The 25,823-nt window shown below is 30.0% G+C and overlaps 1 protein-coding gene across 2 annotated transcripts; it reads left to right on the forward strand.

Annotated features, from left to right (window-relative positions):
* Nucleotides 1-515: 515 nt before the first annotated feature.
* Nucleotides 516-24,368, forward strand: S (EGF receptor activation regulator Star). Of its 2 annotated transcripts, none has more exons than XM_070639385.1 (6): nucleotides 516-813; nucleotides 13,611-13,962; nucleotides 22,444-22,588; nucleotides 22,853-23,144; nucleotides 23,208-23,382; nucleotides 23,578-24,368. In XM_070639385.1, exons 1-6 carry the CDS (start codon nucleotides 808-810, stop codon nucleotides 23,760-23,762), a joined length of 1,155 nt encoding a protein of 384 aa, XP_070495486.1. In that variant the 5' UTR covers nucleotides 516-807; the 3' UTR covers nucleotides 23,763-24,368. The 2 variants fall into 2 exon arrangements, with proteins under 2 accessions (XP_070495486.1, XP_070495483.1); XM_070639382.1 differs by lacking the exon at nucleotides 516-813 and adding an exon at nucleotides 2,930-3,405.
* The last annotated feature ends 1,455 nt before the right edge of the window (nucleotides 24,369-25,823 follow it).

Here is a 25,823-nt window from a genome sequence, read left to right on the forward strand (position 1 = left end):
ATGTACCTGTCTATGGTCTCTCTCGCTGTGAAATGCATTCTGCAACTTGTGTTGTGAGGATCATTAGTTATAGGAATAGAAGAAAAAAAGCCTGTATAAGAATAAAACAGGAGGTAAGGTAGAAGACATAAAGTAATAAAATAAATAAATACTATAGAATGGAAATAAAACCGGATCTAACAGCAATATATGGATGTGTGTATGGACAGGAAGGAAGGAAATGGAAATGAACAAAAAAAAAAATCTAAAGACCTTCTGTACGCTCGTCTCTAATTGTTAAAAACGTGCTTCATAATGATTTTTTAAGATTATGAAAAATCACGTTCCTTAAAATGGAATTTCAATGCTCATTTCATATTTCAGGTAGGCAAATATTAAACATTAAAAAATCACATCAGACATGATAATGAAAATGTATTCGGATATTGCACAACTTGAATCGAATAAAATCGTCGATGTGTTTGCATAAAAATAACGGCCGATTGAGATTTAAATTTCAGTAGGGGAATAGCAAATATTTTTATTTTATTTTGGATAAATTCATACTAACATAAATTAATTAATTTCGGATGGAAAAACAGTGAATATAAAACGGAAGTGAATGAAATCGTGTCGATAAGATTGTGTAAAAATCAAAAATGATATTAGATGTGTAGAGAATCCTCAGGAAAATGGATAAAATAGGAAAAGTTTTGTTATACAAAAAAACATTTTATGCTCTCTTTAATTAACCAAAATAGTACACCAAATTAGCTTTAAATTATACCAAAAATACTTTCGAAAATTGCTTGGAACAATGAATCTCTAATGAAGGTAAGTCCAGATTTAAGTTCTTCTTCTTGATAGACTCATCGATTTTTCTATTACTTACTAAATATTCTTGTAAAGAAGGTTGACTAAAGCAGAGAAAATAAAAAATAAAAAATTGTGCGTGATCAAAAATATACAGCACACACAGTATGTTGTGTAGCATAGAAGAAGAAAAAGAAAAAGTGGATATGTTAGAAAATAACAGATGTTGAAAACACATAAACATCTAAAAAGAAGGCATTAATTACCATTCAACTGATAGTTATTTTTTTTTTGTTTCTATGGACCTTTTTTGTATATGTCCATCGATCATCCTTCTTCCATAACACACCATACCATGATTTTTTTGTAAAGAAATGAGAATAATGAAGAAGAGAAACAAAACTATGTCATTAAGCAACTTAAAATTTATAAATCGAAAAGAGCCTAATTATTAGCCAGTCTATTGATATGAACAGTCTATGTAGCATCAGTTTGTCTAGCACTAGTTCGAGTTTTCATGTATATACTAAACCGGCTTCGCCGTTGCTTTAGAATTGTGTCAAGAATGATTTAACAATTGATCGATATTCAAAATTTCATAATACTGCCTGATTTTCAAGCCGGAAGAACACTTCAACATGACCTTTTTCAACTACGATTTCAATATGATCTAAATAATGAAGACAGTAATATGAATTAAAGATTGAATTTCGTAGGAATTATACAACAATCAAACATGATTCACTTAAGTGTCTAGCATGAATCTAATAATTTCGTCAATCAATCACAGAATTTGATCAATGATTTGTGGTGTGAGTTGATAACTATTTATAATCAGGATTGAATTTAGTGTTGAATTGACGCTTAATAATTTATTAAAAACTGAAGAACAGCTTCTGAATTAGATTTGTATCAAAACAACTAATTTGCATGATTCTTTTGGATAGATTCTCAAACAATCTGGCAGCACACAGAACTTTCAATGTCAATTTGGTTTATACAAATCTAAATCGTACCGACATTCCATTTAATATTCCAAAATGCGTTTTCTATTAAAGCAACCAATGTGCTGTTTATAATCTTTAATGCATTGCTGTATATCGTGTTTGTAGACGATAGTTTAATATTTTTGTGGTCATTAGCCAAAGCCTTAAGTGGTCATTGATTTTTTTTTCTTCTCCTTCTTGCCTTTCAACGATAATAAGAATAAACCCTTATTGTCGAAAATTGCCTAATTATGAAAAACCAACAAAGAAGTGCTTTTTGTGTGTCGGAGGCAAAAAAGAGAAAGAAAATCATTAATATTGCTTATAATAATAACATTTAGAATTTCGGCAATTTTTAAACAATATTCATATATAACCACAAGTGTATCTAAATGACCATATAGATTCCTTAATCGAGCACATCTTCTAATGATATCGAAATCAGAGAGCATCGCCGGGGTAAAGAAATATATTCAAATGTTTATTTCATCAGAAAATTTAAAGCGATTAATTTCAAAGGCTCCTATCGCCATAGACAGCTACTTCCTGTTGTGCTGATTCAATTAATTATTTTCTCTCTTAAAGGTTTTTATGTACATCCATATGATTCATACAACATACGCTTCTCTTCTCTATTGTATCATATTACGAGCGTGCTTACTTACATGTCTTGCCTCATTTCAAATGATGAAACATAAATTCGGCGAAGTAATTTTTCAATTAAATTAAGTGCTTGCGTAAAATAAAGTATAAGGCTAGAAAAAGCACACTTGATTATAGACGAAATAAATTTGCTGATTCTTAACTATAGAGCTATTGTGCCCATCGGCTCTTCCGATTCCGATATTTTGTTTTTCTCTCAAAAAATAGTAATTTTTTTTTTCTTCTTTAAGATAGTATTTGAAGTCATCTAATAAGATCAATTCTATTTTCCTTCATTCTACAATATTTCTCTTTTCTTTCTATACTCCGAAAAAACCGATCCTATAATTCGTCATAGTCGTCACACACACACACACTCATCATCATCTGTGTTCTTTCTTTTTTCTTACATTTTTTTTCGACTACATGTTGTATATATACTTTTTTAATGTTTTTTAAAGCGTACTACGAACAAACTGAAAATTCCCCATTCAGAGTTCTTTCGTGCATCAAAGCGTCAACACCGTTTTGTACGTTCGTGATATTTTTCAAATCACCGGGCCGTAAAATATATAAAAAGTTAAAAAAAATCGAAAGAGTAGCCAATTATTGTTTATCGAAAATTATTTCAATGGTAAAGATCCATCAACTGTACATAAATAACACAAAAAATACATAAATTAATATTCATGCAAGTGAAAAACAGCAACTGACTGACTTGTTGTTGTGTATAGTCTCTCTCTTAAATAATTGATTAATTAATGATTTTGATCATAATTCAATCGGACTTGTAGCTGAAGTTTTTATTTTGTTTGTCGATTGTGCATTGAAATGAAATATTTGAAGTGTGTATGATTGAAAGGAGAATTAATCAAAGATTTTGTTCACGTTTAAAAAATTTGCAAAAATTAAAAGAATATTAAAGAAATATCAAAATTATATATTAAGGTGGAAGTGAATGAGCAAGAATACGAAAATAAACATTGTAAGTAATAACAGATTCCAACTTATGTAATGATTAATTGTATTTTCTTATTTAACGGATGGATATCTCAATGTCCGTTTTGTCTAATGAGTTTCCTTTTAAACAATTTTCTTGCTGTTTCTGCTATGTGTTTCGCTTTTTGCGCGCACATTTTTTTGGTGATTTTTAAATTCTTTGATATAGAACGATCGTTTGCTTTGTACGTTGATAGCTTGTTATGATTGCTAGGGGAGTTCTTGTGATTTAGTCACTTTGTATAACTGGGGATCAATTGATATCGATTTATACAATTTTCTAGGAATTAAACATGATGCAATTTAAAAGTTAAGTAATGTTGTGAAAATCCGTCAAGTAATTGATGATTCAATAAGTAAATTTTAGTCACAGAGTATTTGTATAATTTCTTGCGTATTTGAATAATGCGGTGGTACCTAGTTGAATCATGTAGGGCTTACGCACTTAAGAAGATAATCTAAATTAGAAAAAAATAGCAACATTAGAAAACAAAAAAAAAAAATGAAGGCCAGTCATAGATTAAATTAATAATTACTGATAGGAATCTAACCTATGACCTTTTTGAAGCAGGGACAGATTCGTGTCTGTTCTCTACACACTAGACCATTGATACTATTATTTTTGATTTTGCTAAACCGCATATAAAACTCTATATAGAATACTCAGACTTTACTGCCATTCCAGTACCAAATGTCTCAACATTTGAAGGATGTCTATAAATTAAATACTAGAAAAGAAATGCTTTTCAACCATTCAGCAGCTGTGACTGCACTACCAATTTTTTACGCGCTTATTTTTCATCTCACTCATGGATTCTTCTAGAGATAATGATTTGAACAGAAACAATCATCATCGCTATCGCATTGAAAAGGCTTCAAAGCATTTAAGTTGGAATTTCAAATGCGAGAAATGCGAGTTGAAAAGAAGAAAAATAAAAAAAATTGTGTGTATTTTTTTCTTTAGTCAGTCAGTCAGTCAGCCCGGTTTCTTAGAAAACAATAATATAAAAGAAACATAGCATGAAGCACATTTTACCAAGCGATAAAAAAGGGCCTAAGTTGGAATTTCAAATTGACTCTCTGCTGCTGTCGTTATTTTTTTTTTCCTTTCTACTCGTCTTTTTGATGGATACACTTATAACATATAAAATAACATAAGACAACATACGCATTGAAAACGCAAAACTCTCTGAACGAAGAAAAAGAAACTGGTTATCACAGTTGGACCCGAAAAAAAAGATCTTTCCATATTTATGAGCTTCACATATCTAAAAAGTCTTCTCTTTTCATTCTTGTAATCTGAATCTCCCCATTTTTTTCCTCAATCTCGACAATTCTTGATTCAAAATGATTATCATCATCGCCATCATCATCATTAAAATGTCTATTTGATACTGGACACATGCCGTATAATTAAAACACAATGAAGCATCAAAATACATTAAGGCATGGCTTTTCTTTCCTTTTAACTCTTTTCTTATTATTCCATTCTGTTTTGTTAGGTGTCTAAAATGTTTCCATTTTTCTTCCTAATATGTCGTGATTGTTAAGCATACATTCAATCAAATCGGGTCTATGAACTTTATTCTTCCAATAAAAAAAGGCCAAACATAAAATAAATAAATAAAATGTTGAATAATTGATAACGACATTTTTCAACACATTCAAAATTCAAATTAATATTATATCTTGTCAATTTTCTTTCCTGTCAATTCTTTGAATTGGAATATCAATCGTATCATATTTATTTATTTATATTTCTACCAATCAATCATGTCAAATTGACGTATCATCACTTCCATCTTTCCAACTTCCATACAGTACCACGCAACAATTTAAGAAAGATGAGAATCTATTGTAATTTGAATGACAAAAGCGCATGCTTAGTTTATGTAGTTAAATTTTAACAGACTTTGAAAATTTGAAAAACACGTGTCTCATTTTCTCATCTGAAAAAGTTTTTCCAAAAATTCATCCTAATTAAGCAATTTCCTAGCTTAAGAATAGTTTAGTTTATGATTAAAAAGTAGCACAAACAGACTTTAAGGCATTTTGCTATTCAAAACAGTAAATATACAAAGTTATAATGAAAACAAGATTTCATCTACCCAAAACGTTTGTAGTATTTCTATAAATATTAATCAATTTTGAATTTATTGAGATGAGAAATTAAATTTTATTTTGATTTATGTATGATTCATATCGAATATCTAAAGATAGAACTTGCCATTTGTATGAAGAAAAATGAGAATAGAAAGATTTATCATTGTTAAATGTCATAGTAATAAATGAGATGTTGACACATACAGCAGAAGCAGCAGACACATAAATTGCTCGCTTTATCCATTTTTGGGCTATTACTATAAAATGTTTTGGATATTCTGATTAGTGGGTGTATTTGAACATCATCATCGTCACCTGAAATGGCAAATAAAAGTGAATAAACTTTAATTAGATTATTGACTCCGTTTATGAGCATGAAAATGTAAAATAATCTTTTATTGGCAGGTGCCTTTTGTGCTTAACAAAAAAAAAATTATTAAGTCCCTTCTCTTCATAGACGTTTCGGGTCATCGAAGACAATATCATCTATAAACTTTTACATTATGAACAAAAAAAATTCTTCATTATTCTTTGTTATTATTCATGGTTGGCTTTTTTATTCATTTTCAAAAGCATCAGCAAGACACAAAAACAACTGAGAGAGAAGCGACATTACTCCGTTAGACACATGTTATGTTATTATTATTGTCCATCCAATAATCATTTCCATCGCCTCAAGTAACGGATATCATTTTGTATATATCTATATACATCATTAATAAGAATTTACGAAAAAAAAATAATATAAAGTAAGAAGCAAAGTATCGCTTGTGCCAGAGAAATTGAATCATGTGTATATTTGCAACATATTAAATATACTCATAATAATTATAAAATATGCTGTAATTTATTTTTAATGAGCATATTGCTACCTACAAGAATAACAGAACAACAAGCCCAGGAGATGGTAATGAAAGGAAAAGAAAAATGAATAAGAGATGAAAATGTCGCTTAATAATGTAATATAAAAAATTATATCTGCGTCTTGCTGATCAATATACACTCATTATAATCACATTCTCATTCATATCATCGCATCCCATATCGTCATTTCCACAAAGTGATCTAAATTTTTTTTATTCGTCTTATAAACATTTTATTGGGAATAATGGGCCATTTATCTGATGACTGTTTGTCTGCTTATTTTAATTCTCAAGCAGTGAAATGTATAAACATAGCGATCAGTGTGGCACTGAATTGTAGCATTGAATTGAAGTTACGGAGTATTTAAGACTCAAATGTCTGTGGGCATCCTTAATGCATTTCTAGTAAATTCTGGAATTTTCAGAATATTTCTAAAATCACTCAAAGTGAGATTTGAACCTTCTCAACTTCATAAGACATAACATTCAGCATACAGTCACTTCTTACATACCAACGTCGATCAAATGCGCTCCAAAATCCCAATATCAAAAGCACTGCATACTATGATATACAAATTTCCTGAGAAATATTTGCTGACATTATTATAATGAAAAATATAGTGCTGATGACAATGATGATGAGACTGATGTAGAGTAAAGAAATTAAATTCATTGATAAAATTACATGCTTGAGATGATGAAACAATACAACAAAAAAAAGAAGTATTTTACAGCAATAATAAATTGAATGGAATCGAGTGAAGGAAAAATAATAAAGAGAGATGCGGGTAGGGTCGGGTTACAATATCTACAGATGTGCGATATCTCTGTAAAAATCTTCTATCTTAATTAAAACTGTTCAAGTTGATTCATCAATTCGCTGCTGCTTGTTATTTTTTTGTCATTTTATTCATTCAATAAAGTATTTAAAAAACCTGATTGAGTGCCCTTGAATAGTTTTGAAATTCGTGTCTGACTAGAAACTGCTGGCTGACAGAAAGAGAGAACAATTCATAAAGTTTTTGCACACATGAGCAGGCTGTGATTGCGACTTTTTCGCTCTTTTTAATAAAATTAATTGCATTTATATAGTATAAAGTTACAGTAGATGCAAATTTTACTAGCTTTAGCATGTAAATATGATTTAAACTTGTAATAATAATTGATTGCTGTATGTGGCACCGCGAATGTTATAAGGACATTAATATGTGAGGTAAACATTTGTCATGCAAAACTTACAATTGCACTACGAGCTAATTAAGTATGTTAATTAACATGTTAAGGCAACAGAAACACAAGCATTGACGAAGAATGTTTAAATATTGTTTTATTTTCATTTTCATCTTGAAATGGTGTTTGCTCGGTAATTGCCATCAGGCATTTAAACGCCAAATATTTATTCATTTTCGGAGTCGGTTCTGTACGAGACGGTGGGAATTTCTTTTTTTGTTTCAGTCGTTCTCTTTATTCATTTCTTCGTATATTCTTTTGTAGCAGCATCATTATTAAAGAATTGGTGTGGTGAACTAAAATATACTAGGGGAATTGCAACAAAAATGCAAATTTCTTTTGGCTTTTTTTGTATCCCACCCGAAAAAAATAAGAATTATAAAAAATGAAGAAGTATTTAAAATTATATTTTGTATGAGAATTTTGCTGAATGCTTTGTTGAAATGGAAATAACTGCGAATGCAGATACAATAGAAGCGCATTTTGCATGTAAATGGGTTAGAATCATTTGATGTCAATCAAGCCAATAAGCTGTCAATTGCAATTTTATTGAGCAATTCTTTTAAATTATATTGTACAAAATTGATTAAATGAGTTGAAGGCAGAACTCAAAGTCGACTCGAATTTGAATGAAAAAGGTCGACTCCATGTAAAGTTCCGTTTTGACATAAGTTCAACTTGGCTATGTCTTGCTCAAAACTAAAGATTCTGCGAAATTATCCAAAAAGCAGCAATAATTTGATAGCAAAAATTGCTTAAAGCTAAATTCATATGTCTAGACTGCCGATAAGTTCAAAAATTAGATCAGAAAAATCTCCAAGTGACTGAATTTCAAAAATTCATGAGCTGTTCAATACTGTAACATAATATATTTTCCAATGAGATTCTGAATCAATGATCAAATTAAATTTAATTTTGTTACGAACTTTGATCTTCAGTGACTCGAAATTTGAGGTCAATTATAGCTACCAAATGTCTAGCGACGACAATTTCTTAGATAATGTTTAGTTAAGATTAAGAATGTATTTCCAAAACGTTTAAAATCAATTATCTAATTTATGTCTTACAAGTCTGACATCATGTTGCAGCATTAAAGACAAACTGATCTTAAACTTGACAAAAGCAGCTTCAAAATTTGCATGAATTTTTAATTTACAAATAAATTTTAACGAGATGAGAAATCAAAGGCAAAAAGAAGAGCAATTTACATCTCCGGACCGTGCAGAATTGAGCAAAGAGGGAACTAAAAAATTCATTTGATGATTGCCTAAAATGGTGCAAACGAGCGAACTGCACATTTTTTTTAATTTTAGAATTTCTTTCGTCTTTAAGCAACAAGACCCAAAAAGTACTGAAGCAAAGTGAGAAAAAAAGAGAATAAATAATTTGCAGCACTCAATGAAAAATACAAAATCATTCATTGCATTGTCGCTTGTGTCTTCTTGACTGTGATTCCTCTTTTTGTGTGTGCATCATCGCACTTCTTTTCTTGGTTAATGGATCAAAAGCATTTTTTATTGTTTGAAGGCAAAAACAAAACAAAAAATTGACTTCATGGTGTGTGACTCATGCTTTGCTGCACTTTTATGAGTCTGTCTCTCCTTTTTTAGGAAGAATTGTGCACTTTTTTCTGTTATTGTTGTTGCTGTTTTGTAGATTGCCGAAAAATATTTCTTTTTTTGGGTATCTCTGTGAATCTCATTCTTCGAATAAGGTGTTTCACTTCACATGCGTTGATCATGCTCATGATGATGATGATGTAGGTCGTAGACTACCGAGAATTTTTAAAATCCCTTAGTTCTCTTCTCTTCATTTTTTTTTCAATATAATAAGAAAAGTATAAGAATCTTCTGAAAGAGCCCGCGGCGATAATTACATATTTATGAAACTAAAATGAATCTTCCCCCTAAAAAATGAGATAATCGATTTGCACAATCTTTAAAAAAGCATTTTGTGTAATTTTTATTATATCTTGTTTCATTCTCCTTCTCATTTTTTTCCTACCTAAATATTATTATAACCAATATTATGTGACGACAATGGATGAAACATTCTTTTACGGGAACCGTTGCAGATCACATTAAACTGTTTGTTGTTATTTAAACAGTTTCATTTTAGCATGAATTTTCGGATTTCTTTGGTGCTGCACTTGATGAGTTCATTTTGGTACTTATTCTATATTTAGATTCTGAGTTAGGATTTGAGTAGCTACAGGAGTTTTATGAATTCATGGTTCAGATTTAAATAATAAACGGAATCATTTAAATTCAGGAAATTCTCCCGAACATCCCAACATGCATCCCAATGGAAAGACTCAAATTTACCCTGATAGAACCATTTCAGCTGATTTTTATCGATTTCTGCGTCGAGAAATGCAATTAGCCGCATTGTGCCGTTCGGTTCCCATATTTAGTACAGTATGCGCCTTGACCAGCACCAACCAACTCCCAATAATCACCAATATTCACTTGCATTTCTTCATCATCATCGTCTTTAAAAGAAGAAAATTAATTTAACATCAAATGACACAAAAGACAAATTTTTCAACGTTTTAAGGAAAAAAAAAATCTGTAACGGAAGTGAACATGTGGAATGTTCTGTAAAAAAAGAACTTTGTGACGCTACAGAATCAATTCTCTTCTTTTTTTAATTTAACAAAAGAATCTTTCCTACCATTTGTCATGACAACATAAATTGACTGCTTGTAAATCGAAAACGTCAAACCTTCTCATGACTTGAGACTTTTTCTTCTTATGATACAAAAAAGAAACTGAAAATTGACCCGAAAGGAAGTAGCCTTAAAGTCTAATTATTCATTAAATTGTCCCGTATGCAGTTTTTTGTGAAAATATCAATTTAATTTGGTGTAATTTTTTCACATGACTCTTTAAAGTTGCTCTTACGGCAATGATAAGGCTTCAATTACAAAGAGACTGATCGATTACAGTTCTGCCTTTATTTTGAGAGCTTACTTAATGACTTATACCACATATTCTGAATATTTTATTCTCTCAATAGGGCTTCAATGAGCCAAAAAACTCCATCCGTTTTATGTTTTACATGGGAAAATTCATTTCTTCTTCTCAATCCTTGATTAGTGTCTTCAACTATACATCATGGTGATTGAGACACGCACAAAATCACAAAATATCTTTTTTAAGAACTTAATGACGAACAGAAGGATGTAAGAGAATATTTTTAATAGCTCATAGATCAGACGAGGCATGTCGGATGGCACTTTAATTCTGTCTACACACCATCGAATTGGTGTTTTGTTCTCAAAGAATGGGTAATTTATGATCTTTTAATGTTTATGATGTGAATATGTCTATGAGTTAGAAAAAAAGCGAAAGTGCATCATTTCCTTTTTTGACTTTACTCATTATGAGTGTCTATCCGTCTAATGATGGCTAATGGAAAGGAAAAAAAAGATTTTTTAAGTTAAGAATTGCTTGGATCAGACGTTTAAGAGACGATTTTATGTTTTAGAATTAAAAAAGTCAATCTGATGCTTCAGAAAAATACACTTAAAAATGTGGATAGTTTAGAAATTAACAATTTTAAGTATTTTCATGAGATTTGAACTCTTGATCTATTGACAAATTTATTTGCAATTATTTTTCTTTAAATTTTTGCATGCGAAACGATTAGCATTAAACTTAAATGAGCAACAACTTTATCTTTTAGTTATTAAAATCATTTAATCCCCAAGATTAGACAAACTGAACATCCTTATCTGCTCATTATATATGTTCATCCAAATCATTAAGCTAAATAAATACACACATGTAGTAAAAGAAGAAGAACTATAGTGCACTTACCGCTCTTTTTCGGGTAGATTTTACTGCCTATTATTCATGTCTTTCTCATGGATAGAAGAAGGAAATAAATGTATGGATAGAACTAATTAACTTAAATCCTAATTTGAAATTTTAATCCTTTTCTTCACATTTCTTTTTATCCTGTTTCTCTTTCATTGGAAGTTTGAGGATCATAAATAATTTTTTTTTGTGTGTGAACTACAGCAGGGTCTGAGATGAAGGAAGACTTTTTTATGGGAAAACTGAAAAAAGAGGATAAGAAAGACTAATTTGTATTTTTATTTATTTTATCAAGATCATAAAACTTTATTCTCCCGGTATTGGAATTAAAAGACTAGTAGCCATTAATGCTTTATTACATACGTGCCGTCTTGAATATTAATTATTGTATATTTAAACATATTTTTAACGACCATAAAAAAGTTCTTGGAAATGAAATTTTTCATATTTTTACGTTAATTTTAATTTCATGCATTTTTGGAACTGCTTTAATTGAATTTTCTAAGACGATGCACATAAAAAATTCAATATTCATTAAAACTCTGAAATTGAAATACTCTATGTTATTGGAACTAATTTCATTTTAGTTTATTGTACATAAAATAGAAAATCTAGCACGCGTTAAATATAAATTTTGTGGGTTGGAATTGAACATTTTTTTTTTTTCGAAAATTCTCAAGTCATCCTCAATCTACTCATGTCCAATGTTTTGTTGAATGAGAAGGATTGATGATAAAACTCCAAAGATTGATTAGACAGTGTTTCGGTTTCGCATCACGTCATGTAACTGGAACCCTATTATCATTAATGACAAAAGAAGAGGAAAGGAACCCATTTTATGATGGATATCATTTCCAAATAATTCACAAAATCCACAGACATCTCGAAACGAAGATAATCGTTTCAAATTGAATTGCTTGATAATTTATCTCACATCCAACGCTCTCTAAATCCATCAATTGATAGAATAAGACGAGAAATCCACTTTGACCTTTCATTGATGCTTTAATCAAGTTACGCTCAAGGCGAAAAGCATACTTGATGACGCTATAGTGATCATTCGCTTGTAATATCCAAATAATTTATATGGGAGGGGTTTTGAAGCTATAAACATTAAGATTTTCGGATTGAGAAGTGGAAAAAGGGCTATTTCCTGTAAAGATGCATTAGTGTGGCCTCCAGCCAATTCCTTGATGTACCTCATTAATGAGTGATCCCCAGAGTAAAATTAAACATCAAGAATTACGACGCAAATTGTATTAAGATAAAGTTGTGAATGAAATCAATTGAATGAATGAAAAGTTTTCCTGCAGCCGCAAAAAAAAAGAAAAAAAGTTTTAAAGTAAACAATTCTTAGTCTTAAACAAACTTACTATGGAGGCGTTTAAACATTATTTTCTTCTCTCTTAATTATTTTTTTAACTTTTTCGTGTGGAGCTACAAATTTTTTTTATACTTTTCAATAATTTTTCGTTCATTTCATCGTCAATATTGAAGAAGGCGAGAATGAGAATGAAAAAGCACTGTTGATGATGACAGTGAGCCATAATAACAATGAAATTTCATTTTTATGCGTTTTTCATATGGAATAAGAAACAAAAAAAAAATGATATAATACAGCTGTTATGTATACATTCAAATACACATATTTTCAGCAGCACACCGTGTGTTTGCTCTTAATTTCAACTTCAGACTCTTCAAATTTTTTTGTATGTGATACGATGTGCCACTCTTGTCAATGTAATATGATGATGCACAAATGTTGAACGAGGAAGAAGAAGAAGAATGAAGGAACAAAAAAAAATGATGGATCAGCATCGAAAAAACACATTTTTACAGTATCCTGAAATGAGAATGTAAAAAAAAGAAAGCAAAAGAATTTACAGTCTGCAACATACGGCAGGTGGTTTTATGCTTGTTGTACAGCACATTTATTTGCATTGTAACTCAATCTTTCGGTACAATTTTCATTTCAAAAAAGTATATATTCTCTGTCCTATTCATTCTAATATAAAATACACGGCATTGTTATTCGAAATTTATAATGTTTGTATAGAGATTTTAGAGCTCCTCTAGGTCCATATCCATAGAGAGATTATCTAGCATGTATATCATACAAATTACCTCATATTCATTCTATTCTATATAAATTTCTTTCCTTCTTTTCTTTACAGATTACTAACAAGAAAAATACAATAAAAAGCAGCAAGAAGAGGAATAGAAAAATGGAGAAAGACAACAAGTCCAATGAGACTGTTGCAGCAACAAAAGAACTTAAAGCGGCAGCAGTTATTGACACAAACAGTAAAAATATTCAAACATCACCGATTGTTATCAAAATTGAAGCGCCAAAAGATGCTATTAAATCACAAGTTAAAAATGATAATAATAAGATGAGAAGTAATATCGACAGTGACTTAGAGAAGCCTACAAAATCGAGATTATGTCAATTATTTCCAATACTTTTATTTCTGGTCACATTTGCAACAGTTTTAAGTCTACTAATATTATACATGGATCCTTCAAGTGAGTAGCTCTTATTTAATTTTTTTTTTTGGGGATATCACTTCAATTTTAATGATTTCTAAGTTAAGCTTCATAGTCGACTTAAAATTCTGGCTGAGTGGTGTAAATCTTGTGGATATTCTAACAGGAGTATAGATTCTAATGGGATCAAAAGGGAATAAATTTTAAACAATATGGCATGAACCATATGTCGTGTGCGGTTTCGATCAAGGCTTACCACCAAGGTGTGCCGTAAAAATTAAAGATTGCCAACTGGTCCAATTTTAAGTTAAGATCTCAAAGTTTAAAAATTTAACCAAAAAAAAAAAACAAAGACAGAATACGACAGAAATGAATATTCAATATTTTTTTCAATGAGATTCGAACTCCAACAATTTGGTTTATTTTCAAATATTTTCAATTTAATAATTTCTAACAATTGGTAATTACCTATAATGACTAGATACTCTCCTTAATAATCCTATTTGATCATATTAAGAATGAAATTAGACATGAAGCTGAACAGGCGCCTCTAAATTGATCATGAAATAATATTGAATTAAAGAAGATGAGCTCAATTGATGCTGAAAGCTTTACTTTCCATAACTCAATACCACATGTAGTTATTCATGAAAATTGCTCATTAGCGTAGATCTCAAACTTCTTTATGGCTATGCTGTGCATTTTTCAACAACATTGTTTCAGAATAACTTTATAAGAAACGTAGTTTAGTGGAACTAATAACAGAAATAAAGTTCACAGGTCGTAGGTTGTTGTGTAGTAGACGCGATAGAATCACAATATTTTTTTTTTCTTAAATAAAGAAGAAAACACCCACGATAATAATTCAATGGAGCATAAAAACAACATAAAACGCCTTCGCATTTGAATGAATCAACGAAAAAAAGAAGTGAGCTAGTGAGAATATGTAAAAGGAATAAAGAATATCTTACAATTTTTCATTATTTTTCTTCTTAAATGTTTATCTTATGAATGACCAGCTGCAGTGAATCATAAGATGTTTGTTTACATGTCTCTTTTTTCTCTTTATTTCTCCACTTAAATCTTTTTTAGATTCTTTCAATTTCTTTTTGTTGCTTGAAAAATTTGTTTTTTTTTTTATTCTTCATTATCAGCATTTACAAGGTTTATTTCATTTAAGTAAGGGCAAGAAACTTGAACTATTCAGAAATAACTTTTTATACATAAATTTTCTTATTAACAGAACTGTAAATTTCATTGTTATAAATTGGTATTGAATTTCTGATTTATGAAAATTACTTTCGATATTTGTTCATAAATCGTGTACATTTCAGTCATAATTTTCTACGAGAATGCCTAGTGCATCGTTTACTATCAATTTAAATCCAATTTACACTGAATTTATTAAGTTTACTGTACTTTACCTGATTCTTTAATTGCATTCCATTTATGAGAGTATGGCATCTACAAAATGGATGTGGCACTTAATGGACAAATCATGATTCCATTAAAGTCACAACAAAGGATTAACACTTGTTTTGTTTTCTCTAAATACGCAGTAGCTGCAGCCCAGACATGTCCATTTATATTTGTTTCCTTCTAAGGAGTCATTCATAAATTACGTCCATGGGAGTACGACTTTTCGATCCTAGTCTGTGGATTGTGTAGACGTCATAACTGTTCGGTCTCAAACAGTAAATGACTTTTTGTGGTGTCGCCTTAATATACAATCTGACATGTGTGTGATACATGCCATCATCTTAACAAAAGTATCACATCCTTTACTCTTTTTCTTTTTGTCTAGCTGCTTACTACGTCGTTGCGTGTTACTCATTCAATTTTGTGAAATAAGAAAGAGCATAAAAATCTCCTTATTTGTTTTACTGCTTATTCAATTTCACTGCCTTTCAATTCTTTTTATTATTACTCAAATGACTTAATTGAATATTTCCATTCTTTCTTTATCTACTTCTTATTCTTTTAAGGTTCTCTCTTATTTTTTTTTGTTGTTTGAAATTGTTGAATAGTGAAAACGTTTAACGGAAAACGAGAAATATGAAAGAGAAAATTTGAATGCAAGTTGTGCAATTGCCCATTCATTTCTCTATTCTAATTGTACTGCTATAAGATTCTTCTTTAGAATTCCTTTGTGTAATTGTAATTTTGAATTCTTTTCTTATTAAAATACACACTGGGTCGATGATAAAGAGCTGGATGAATAATAATCAGAATTGTCTGAAAAGCTACGGAATTGAACGCATTTCTAATTATTACCTCGTTTTTCTTATTTTTCATTAATTTTGTTTAAAAAAAATAAATGTATAAAAAAGGTTACTGATACACAATTGTGATAATTCAATAGTAAAACTTTAGGATTTGAACCATTTACTTTAACAATTTGCAAAGATTTTTCAGAAATCTAATTTCTCACTTAATCATAATTTTGACAAAATGCAATAATCCAGCGTAAACGGATCGAGAATTCGTTTTAGCATTCAAGAATTCGTTTTAGCACTTACGTTTGAAATTTAGAAAACCGTTAAAAATTATTACAAAAATATAACTTTTTCTTGAATTAAAAACATAACTTTTAAATTTTACTGTTAATTAGTTGATAATTTGCAGAAATTATACTATATAAATGGTTAATTCAGTAAATATCAATTGATATTAACAATAAAAATTTCGTGTTTTTACCGTTAAATTTTTATTCAAATTTTTGGTGCTAAAAACCTTACAAATTCTTGCAAAACCGTACAAAATTAACGGTCAGTTTTTCTATTCGTTTACGCTGGGCAATAATATGTTAAAACTAATTGAAAATGAGAAACAGTCCATAACTAATAAATCCCCATAATGCAAATTTCAATTCCAACCTTTTTAAAAAATCCATGCACTTAAAAAGAATGAAAACTTTTACGGTATTTAATTTCTTTTATTTTCCTTTACGCACAGTCTTTGTTTTGCAGCTTCAATGATTCCACAATACATTGTCTTTCATTATTTATTCTTTTTAATCCCTTATTTGCTTCAGGAAATGATTGTAGTTTCTAGTACAGCTTTTGTCTAAAATCCTTCATGATTGATTGTACGCATGTGAGTGCTCTTCTTTCGGTATTGAGGTCATGAACTTTACATAAGAATATATAATTTATGCTTATAAAGGATTCATTAAGGAGGAAGTGAATATATACGCCCAATTCAATTAGCAAAAAAATTGACATTACAAAAAAAGTTCTTATATGTGTGGGGCATACATAAAGCATTTATAAAAAGGAAGTTTATTATTAAAATGAATTGATGTGTTGATGCTGTACATACATTTACTTTATGTTCCAACTAAAAAGGTTCTTCTTTGAAATTTTGCTTTTTATTCTTCGCACAATAATGAAAAGAAATTTTCATAATATGATGAGTATAGAATGGATTCAACCAGGGAGGGAATGAAAATAAAACGCGATGATTTTTTATTTTATTTATGTGTCAATTTGTATCGCCCTGGACACATCGGAAATGAACGATTAATTCTCCTCTTGTTATATCTTATAGACTTTTTTTATTACATTTACTGTACACAACTGAAGATGAAATGAAAAGCTGTGAATTTTGCTGTGTTATTGTGATGATTATTTTATAGCATTAAATAATCTTTCATACAATTTATTTTCATGAACGGAGAAAATTAACGTTGAAGACGAACTCATTATAAATTGAGTTGAGAAACTTTCAGTACTTGATTCATCTTAATTGGTCAAGTGAATCTCGTGCAAATTTTAAATTAAATGAACATTTAAGGAATTGCTGGTAATTGTAATGAAACTTCCTTTAGTTTTATCAAAAATGTTAAAACTTTTTTAATTAAAGACAAAGGTAGACTAAGGCAGGGTTCATACCAAACTCACTTGGTTTCTGAGCATAAAATGGACTTTTTGTCATATTCAAATCATGTTTAAATTTGTAAATTAGATAATTCTAATGGAATTCAAAATGATAAGGTTCGAATCCTAAGTATTTTCTTAAAATAAATCTCGTTTTCGGGAATACTTCGTTTTTTTATACAAATAAAATCGTCCATCCTTCCAAAAAATTATCAACCTAACCTCTAATTTTATATTTTGACAAATGACCGAAGCGAAAAATTCTCACAATTTAAAAATCGGAAATTAGTTTTGTTCACACATAAATACAACAGGCAGACAAAGAGTCTTTTGGCACCTACTTAAAGAGACTTTATTCTCGGTTTAAGATTTTTATTTGAAACAGACCTCAAAATATCATCACAATAATTATTTAAAGTTAATGACCTTACCATAAATTACTCACTTTTTTCGCGAATAATCAACTTTAATGGAGATTGACATTCTTTATTTACTTTATCAACATTGTTACGATCTTATATTTCACATAAATTAATTAAGTATTATGGAACGGATGACTTTGTAGATATTTATTAATTATGATAAGAAAGATTCAAGTAAATTAATTGTAACTCTTTATTATTAACGGACGAAACTGCTTTTCTCAATTAAAACTGGGGAGTTTCCTCTATCACACTTTCTGCTTCGTTTTAGCACATTAATACTTTATAAAGGAATTATACAATTAATTTTTTTTTTCTTCTCTTTTTCTCTACATCTTCAATTCTCTTATTTAAAGTCATAAAAACAAGTATAATAATAATTTAGTGGTTTTTGTATGTTACTTTGCGGTACTAAATTTATTTAATTCCATTATTATTTGATCTTTTTTTCATGTGGTTGTATGAATGATTTTATTGAAAATATCTTAAGAGTGAAACAATTAATAACTTTTATTCTTATTAAATCATTGAAGATATAATATTATTTTGCTGCTTTAAAGGGGGTTAGGAAGTTGGGAAAATTGCAAAAAAAAGAAATAAACCATTTTTTCAAGTAAATATAATTTTATTTATCTAATAAGATTCGAACCTATTTCAAATAACAAATTTATTGAATAATTCTTCTTGTCTCAATACAAGTTTTGTAAAATTTGGAAAAATCTTAAATATTACCTACTACTAAAATTAGTTTCGAACATGAAGTTGCAAAATGTTCAAATCCTAAAGTCCAGACAGTAATGTCACCAAAGGAATAAATCTGATCCACTGTAAACTATACATCTACTAAATGCAAAGATCTGGCGAATCCACCACTAGTTAAACAATTGTTAATCGCAAATCGCCCTAGCGCAGCTCTGAATCTAAATTATCTGAATAGCTAAAGGTTTAATTTCCCAAATTTCACTTCTAGTTATTAATTCAAAGCACATGCTTAACACTACTGAAATCAATTTTGGAGAATTCAGGAATGCAACCTGTTTTAGAACTTCTTAACCAACCGTCTCAAAAATCGCATAATTTACGTCATTTAACAAATTCTTTTAAGCCGATTAAAGCAATTTACCCCCTATCATCACGACCATCATCATCAGCTCTTTAATTTACAATAAAAAAAATATTCAAAAATGTGTTTTTGCGGCTTTTTATTTGTTATAAAAAGCGATTAAAGTTATAAAAAAATTTTAGTAGAAATTTTTCACCTCTCTTTTCATTAATTGTGTCGATTTAACGCTTTAAATAGCGTCTTAAGAGGCAGAAAAGAAGACAGAAAACAGAGAGAAACAAAAAACGGAAGAAGAAGAGAAATCCCGAAAGTAATTTCCATTTCCCATTGTAATAATAATACACATATCGTCATGAAGAACAATTGCTGTTACACTTTAAGATCTTTTTCCTCTCATTCTAGTCATTCTCTCTTTTTTATACACTAATTTCCTTCCGTTATTATGATGATGATGGTACTGATTTGCGTGTCTGTTCTTATTCTTCCTCTCCATGCTGTTTGGAATCTGCTTTTATTTTCTGTAAGTAATTTTTGTGCCAATTTTGCAAAATAAACTGGATATTGACTTCATCTTGGTGACTGACTTGTTATTTTGAGGCTATGGCTGGATCATTGTCTTCCAAGTTGTTATGGCAACTTGCTATGACTACCCCAAGACAGCCCTCATAGCGAAAATGCGCCCCAACCACGATATCCTCAAAGATCTCCAACTTTTCATCTCGATCCGAAATTAAAATAAAAGAGAATTGAGAGTAAATCGGAAATGAAATGAAAGACCGGATGAAGTAAAGCGGTTAAGTGATTTTTAATAATAAAAACAATTTTTTTGTTGAATGTCAATCCAATTAAGATTACGTTTATATCCATGTGGTTTGTACGCACCTTCTTATGGCTTCTTTTACTTCTTCTTCCCTCATTTCAATTTATTTCAATTTAAATACTCAAAAAAAAAGCTATTACATGTCAAATGGGTGTGAATGGCTGATTACGGCCAATATAAGCTGAAGAAGTTTGAGCTTAACAAATAAAGTGTAAAGTTTATAACCGCAAAAAAGGCAACAATATGTACTTTATTGAGTTAGTTACGTGTCGCACACTCGATAAGCATTATCGATGTTAATTAATATGACATTTGTTGATATTGCTGGGAAACGCACCTTTTGTCAATTCAATTTAAACATGAAAATCAACCATAAAAGAGAAATGAAGAGGAAGGGAAGGAACTATAAAGTAAACTATCGATAAGATTAAAGCTATCGCTTGATTATCGCGATAACAATTTCTTTTGAACTGTTAAAGGCAAATAATTTTTTGGTGGATTGTTGGAATTGATTTTGGGATCTGAATTTGGATAGGGAATATTACTTAAGTAAACCTTCCTTTATGAACCTCTAGATCAGTGTTGTCCAAACTTTTTGAGTCTCGCCACACTTTAATGGTATGCCTCGATCAGAACCGTACATGACAATAATGCCGCGTAACACAGTTTGGACAATACTGCTCTACATTCTATGTGTAAGTCTACATACCCAAAAATTCAAGTCACAGTTCCCAACTCTAATCTAAACTCATCATAACAAAATACATTTTTTATAAATCCGTTAAATTAGAGCGGAACCATACGGCGCCTATTTAAAGAACCACAAATTTTCGCTCATGCTCACAAAAAATATCTAAACAAATTAACATGCCAACAAGCAAGAATCATGCCGTGCTGTAATCTAAGCAAATTCTCCATTAAAAGTAAAAATTATGAATCTGCGTATAATCAAAGGCAGTCAAAAAAAGTATATGGAATTATGCTTAGCAGGAGGAATAAGAAATGCCAGTGTGATATTTTATTCATCACCCATTACGATAATTTTTTGACGCAAAGCTATATGTCATGACAACTCGCATAAAGATTAAGTCATGTTTGAATCTAATTGTACTCAATTTCAATAATTTTTTTCTTAGTACTAACTCATGCCTTCCTACTTATGATGAATATTATTCTATTCTCTGAACTTTGTAAGCATCAAAATGACAGTAATTTTCAATGTCATCGCTGTTATGACAATTGTGCATGAAATGAGTATTTCTTTTGATGTTGCTTTGAATATTCAGGCTTACTTTTGTTTTTGTTGAATCAATGCTAGACTAGCTTGCTTTTTTAGCATAATTTTCTAATAAGAATTTTGGATTTGTTTATTGTCTTTGACATGCTAGTCGTCTATATAGTCTAATATTTGATTATCCTTACAAGCAAGTCTATATTCAAGCATAAATGAGTGATCTCATGAGTATACTTGAAGATACTCAATTTTACGAGTACATTCATGAGCAATTAGCCTAAAGTGTATAATAATATAAAGCCTCAATCCATATCGAGCCTCATCTGTCATTCATAGGAACAGAATATATTGGACCATATTGGACCATATTGGCTCAAACATCTCCAATTTCCAAAATTTATTTCAATTTAAAATTCAAATTTCAAAAAACCGTTAAATACGCTTCACATTACAATAATTTATGATAATTCATAGTAGCTCAATGCTCTTAAAAATCCACCTACGATAACTTTCCAACTTACTTCATCATTAGTTCTCAGCTGGCATCAACGACATCATCTTCATCATCAATGTCATTTGTATTATTATTAAAATAAATAAATAATATATAAAAGAAGGAAATGGTAGAATTGAAAAATGATGAATAGGTTTATTAGAAGGAGGAATTATGGAAATTTCATTTTATTCCTTTACCTCCATTGTCTTTTGTCTCTCTTCTTATTCTTCATCTACGTTCTGTCACATCCGATTGTATTACAATGAATTTATTAACAACAAATTTCTTTTTCCTACCTATTTCATCTTTATTTGTTATAATGTACACATATTGATTATGACTGAATAGATGTAGAAGAAAAGGGATGAATGAACACATGCACGACCTCAATTTTTATTTATTCAGAATACCTCCTTTTAAATTCTATCTCCACATGATTTATGGATGAAATTTGAAGCGATTTCTTCAATTAGTTTGTTTGGTATCAATTTGTTTAGATTGAATTGACCTCCACAGCAGCTTTCTACTTTTTATTCCATTTCTTAATAAGCTTCATTTTATGACAAAACATTAAAATGTTCTTCTTCTTTTTTTTGTTACTTTACAGCTGAATATCGACATCAACAATTTATTAGACAAAATTTAACGCAAGACTATGACATGGTTAATACACCTCAAGACAATGGCGAGCTTGTATGGTTTGTGAAGGAAGTGCTGATGAAGAAGTACCCGATGATGAATTTACCTAAATTGTGAGTATTTTTGTTGATTATTGCACCGACATTTGTCGAACAAGAGGCAATGTGTGACTGAAAAATACTGTGCGCTTGGGTCAGGGGTTGACAACCTGTGTGTCGCGGCACATTACTGTACTGCTTCGGCTTTAGGATACGGTGTGGCTTGCCACCAAGGTCCTTTTGTACCGTGGCACAAAAAAGGTTGCCTTCCACTGACTAAGGTCATGTATCACTCATCCACAACAATTTAATAATATCAACTTCTAATTCTATCCACAGACCAATGGATCAATTCAATTTCAACAGTAGCAGTGATCTACCGTCAATAATGTCCAAATTCATTGGAAAAGATTTATTTGGAAATAAAAAGTCAGGCTATTACTTCCAATCGCTTACGGGTACAAATGGTAAAATGATTCCAGCACCATGGCTAACAGAAAGTCTCCAATGGGGCGGATGTATTGTCGAACCAGATCCATTAAAATACTTTCAATTGAGAAAACTTTATGCAAAGCGTGACGAAACAAAGATTATCCATGCATCACTATCACCTCAGAAGTATCCAAAGGAGGTAAGATATAAAGTTTAAATCCTATAGTTTTCAAATTGGACTAAGAATTTTATTTTTTAATAGGTGACTCTTCATTATGAGGAGACAGAAAGTGAGGTTAAAGTGGAGACGATGAATGATGAACCAGAGAGAATTAAATGCTTTCCAATATACACTATCTTATTGGCATTAAATCGAACACAACTCGATTTATTGAGTTTAGGATGTCAGGGACAGGAACTGGAAATCCTACAAACGAGTAAGTTTTGATACTTTTTGATTGTATTTTATTGAAGGAAGCGCGTTTTTTGGTTGTTGAAGGGCTTCGTATCAGATACACTAGATCTGGATCTGATCCATTAAACTACTTTAAAAATGCGTTTCCGTCGCTATCTTATTAAAATTTCGACAAATTTTATTAAATTACAATTTTTCCATTCATTTCTACTTCTAGTACCATGGGACAGAATATCAATAGAAGTGATTAGCATTCATCTCGTCCACTTCTCACATAAAATTGATTATCCGCTCTATGCGAGTGAATTAATCAAATATTTAGAGGATCTCTCTTACGAACTCGTGTGGAATCATGAAAGAAATTTCGTATTTAAGAAAATCTCATCGAATGGTCAGCAGTAAATTGAGTGAAAAGTCTAAAGATATTTCAACATTTTTATTACTCGACACTGTATTTTTAATTAATATAATTAAGCATTAATTTATTTTTTTATTATTAATATTATTATTTCTCTTTCCAATATACCAAATATTTAATTAAATAGTATGTAATGATAATGATATATATGAATGAAATTAATATTTTATTATGTACAGATAAAGAAAAGTGTTAATGATGTGACCGGTCTTGGTCGAAATGTATCGATTTTTAATGATATTTTGCATAGGAAATGCAAACAGATGAAGATTGTAAAAATAATTATTTTTGATAACGAAATGAAGAAAAAGTATGAAAAAAATTTAGGATACAACTTTGAGATTATACGGTTGAGTTTGCTGGACTGGAACTGCCTATGAAGTAGACTAGATTGTCTAGCTCTCTAAATATCTGATCTGGATCTTTGAATATTTTTGAATTGGTTGGTTCAAAACCTTTAATTCTGAATCTCAAATCATCCAGATCAGCGAAAATTCACACAAGTTCCATCTGGTAAACCTCAATCTATGAAAATGAAGAAGTGCAAAAGCTAAGAATAAAATCTCATAATTTAATTTATTAACAAGCAACTTTTCATTTTCACGATTTTTTTTACGAAATAAATTCTGAGTATTGATGCTAATTTTGAATTGAGATATAACTGATGTGCCCAGATAACAAGGACTGAATATGAAATGAACATAAAAATTGATGAATAGAATGCGTAGATTAAATTTGAGAAACGAATGTTCTATTGATGATGATGCTTTGAATAGGGGCGAAAATTAGTTCTGAAAAATGGCTGAAGTTTATAAATAAATAAAGTTTGTCCTTAAATGGTTTCTAATTAATCTGCAGACAGAATTATTGCTAATTAGTAATCGAATTACTTAATTGGAATTAAATACGATGAAATTAGTACCAAGAAGTCTGTAAGTTATTTAATCCTTTTGAAATGTAATAGCTTTGAAAATTTAATTATTGCAAGGTTTCGTAGACTTCAATAATTTAAAGAGGAACTGCTTATAATATTAAATTGAGTCAGACTTGTTCTATAAAATGAGTAAATTCTTACAATTCGGTTTTCAAATTGACTACTGCCTGGTGTGGACTGTCATAAGTTGTCAGAATAGGCCTATATGGACGAGTAATTAATGACATCCTCTCCTGAACGTTCCATATTTATATTGACAGGCCTTTCAGAGCAATTGAACTCTGAAGGAACCTGGGGCTCGAACCCACGTCTTACGATTTTTGGTTGCATGCTTCTACCACTGAGCTATCGGGGATTATTCGACTATATGGCAAAGTACCATATATAAAGTCCATGAAACGCTCAACTTAGTTCATCATGAACTGCATACACCGATAATGTAGATGTAGATACTTCATTAGCCACCGGAAGGACATAAATATCCTTAAACCTTCAATTTCCTCAATTCAAAGCACCATCATCAATAAATTAATATTTTAAACATCTGTTAATGAATCCAAAGGTATATGATGAAAAAAAGATTAGATTTATTAAGTCATAAAGATGTTTCTACACAGAAAATAATTAAAATGCAATTTAATGAAGAAAAAATGAGAAATCAAAAATGATTGGAAATAAATCAGGAAGAAAATCAAGTTTTTATATAAGAAAAATAAATTAATATTAAAAATCAGAGGAAGTAGATCTTATCTATCCATTCTGGATGTCTCATTTTCAATTTCTTTAGCTTTTTGTTGAGCTTATCCTTGCAGTCAATTCTTCTAATAAAGAAAATTAAATGCCCTTAAAGCTTATTTTCCTTAAAAATGCAGCTTATGTCTCCATAGCACATAAACACTCCAAATATTACATTAAAAAAGTGAATTCATTCTTTATGCTGTCCTTTAGGACTTCAAATTTTCCTAAACAAATAGTCTCAACAGACTTTACATCCACATCACATGATAATAAGCAATTGTAAACATTCCAGAAATAATCACGTTCATACTTACTTATATAGGAAAATGTAATGAAAATGAAAAACTTTTCATACTCTTATTTATATAAGCAC

The sequence above is a fragment of the Chironomus tepperi genome, unplaced genomic scaffold, assembly GCF_022539635.2.
Source record: "Chironomus tepperi strain 1889 unplaced genomic scaffold, CSIRO-AGI_Ctep_v1 contig_196, whole genome shotgun sequence".
In the NCBI taxonomy this organism is placed as follows: Eukaryota; Metazoa; Arthropoda; class Insecta; order Diptera; family Chironomidae; genus Chironomus; species Chironomus tepperi.

What these genes read in the sequence shown, in the direction of transcription:
- S (XM_070639382.1), top strand. Translation starts at nt 3,379, where the DNA reads ATGAGCAAGAATACGAAAATAAACATT. An exon ending in ATTATACATGGATCCTTCAA is followed by an intron (nt 13,963 to 22,443) that starts GTGAGTAGCTCT and finishes GTTACTTTACAG; the next exon opens with CTGAATATCGACATCAACAA. An exon ending in CTCAGAAGTATCCAAAGGAG is followed by an intron (nt 23,145 to 23,207) that starts GTAAGATATAAA and finishes ATTTTTTAATAG; the next exon opens with GTGACTCTTCATTATGAGGA.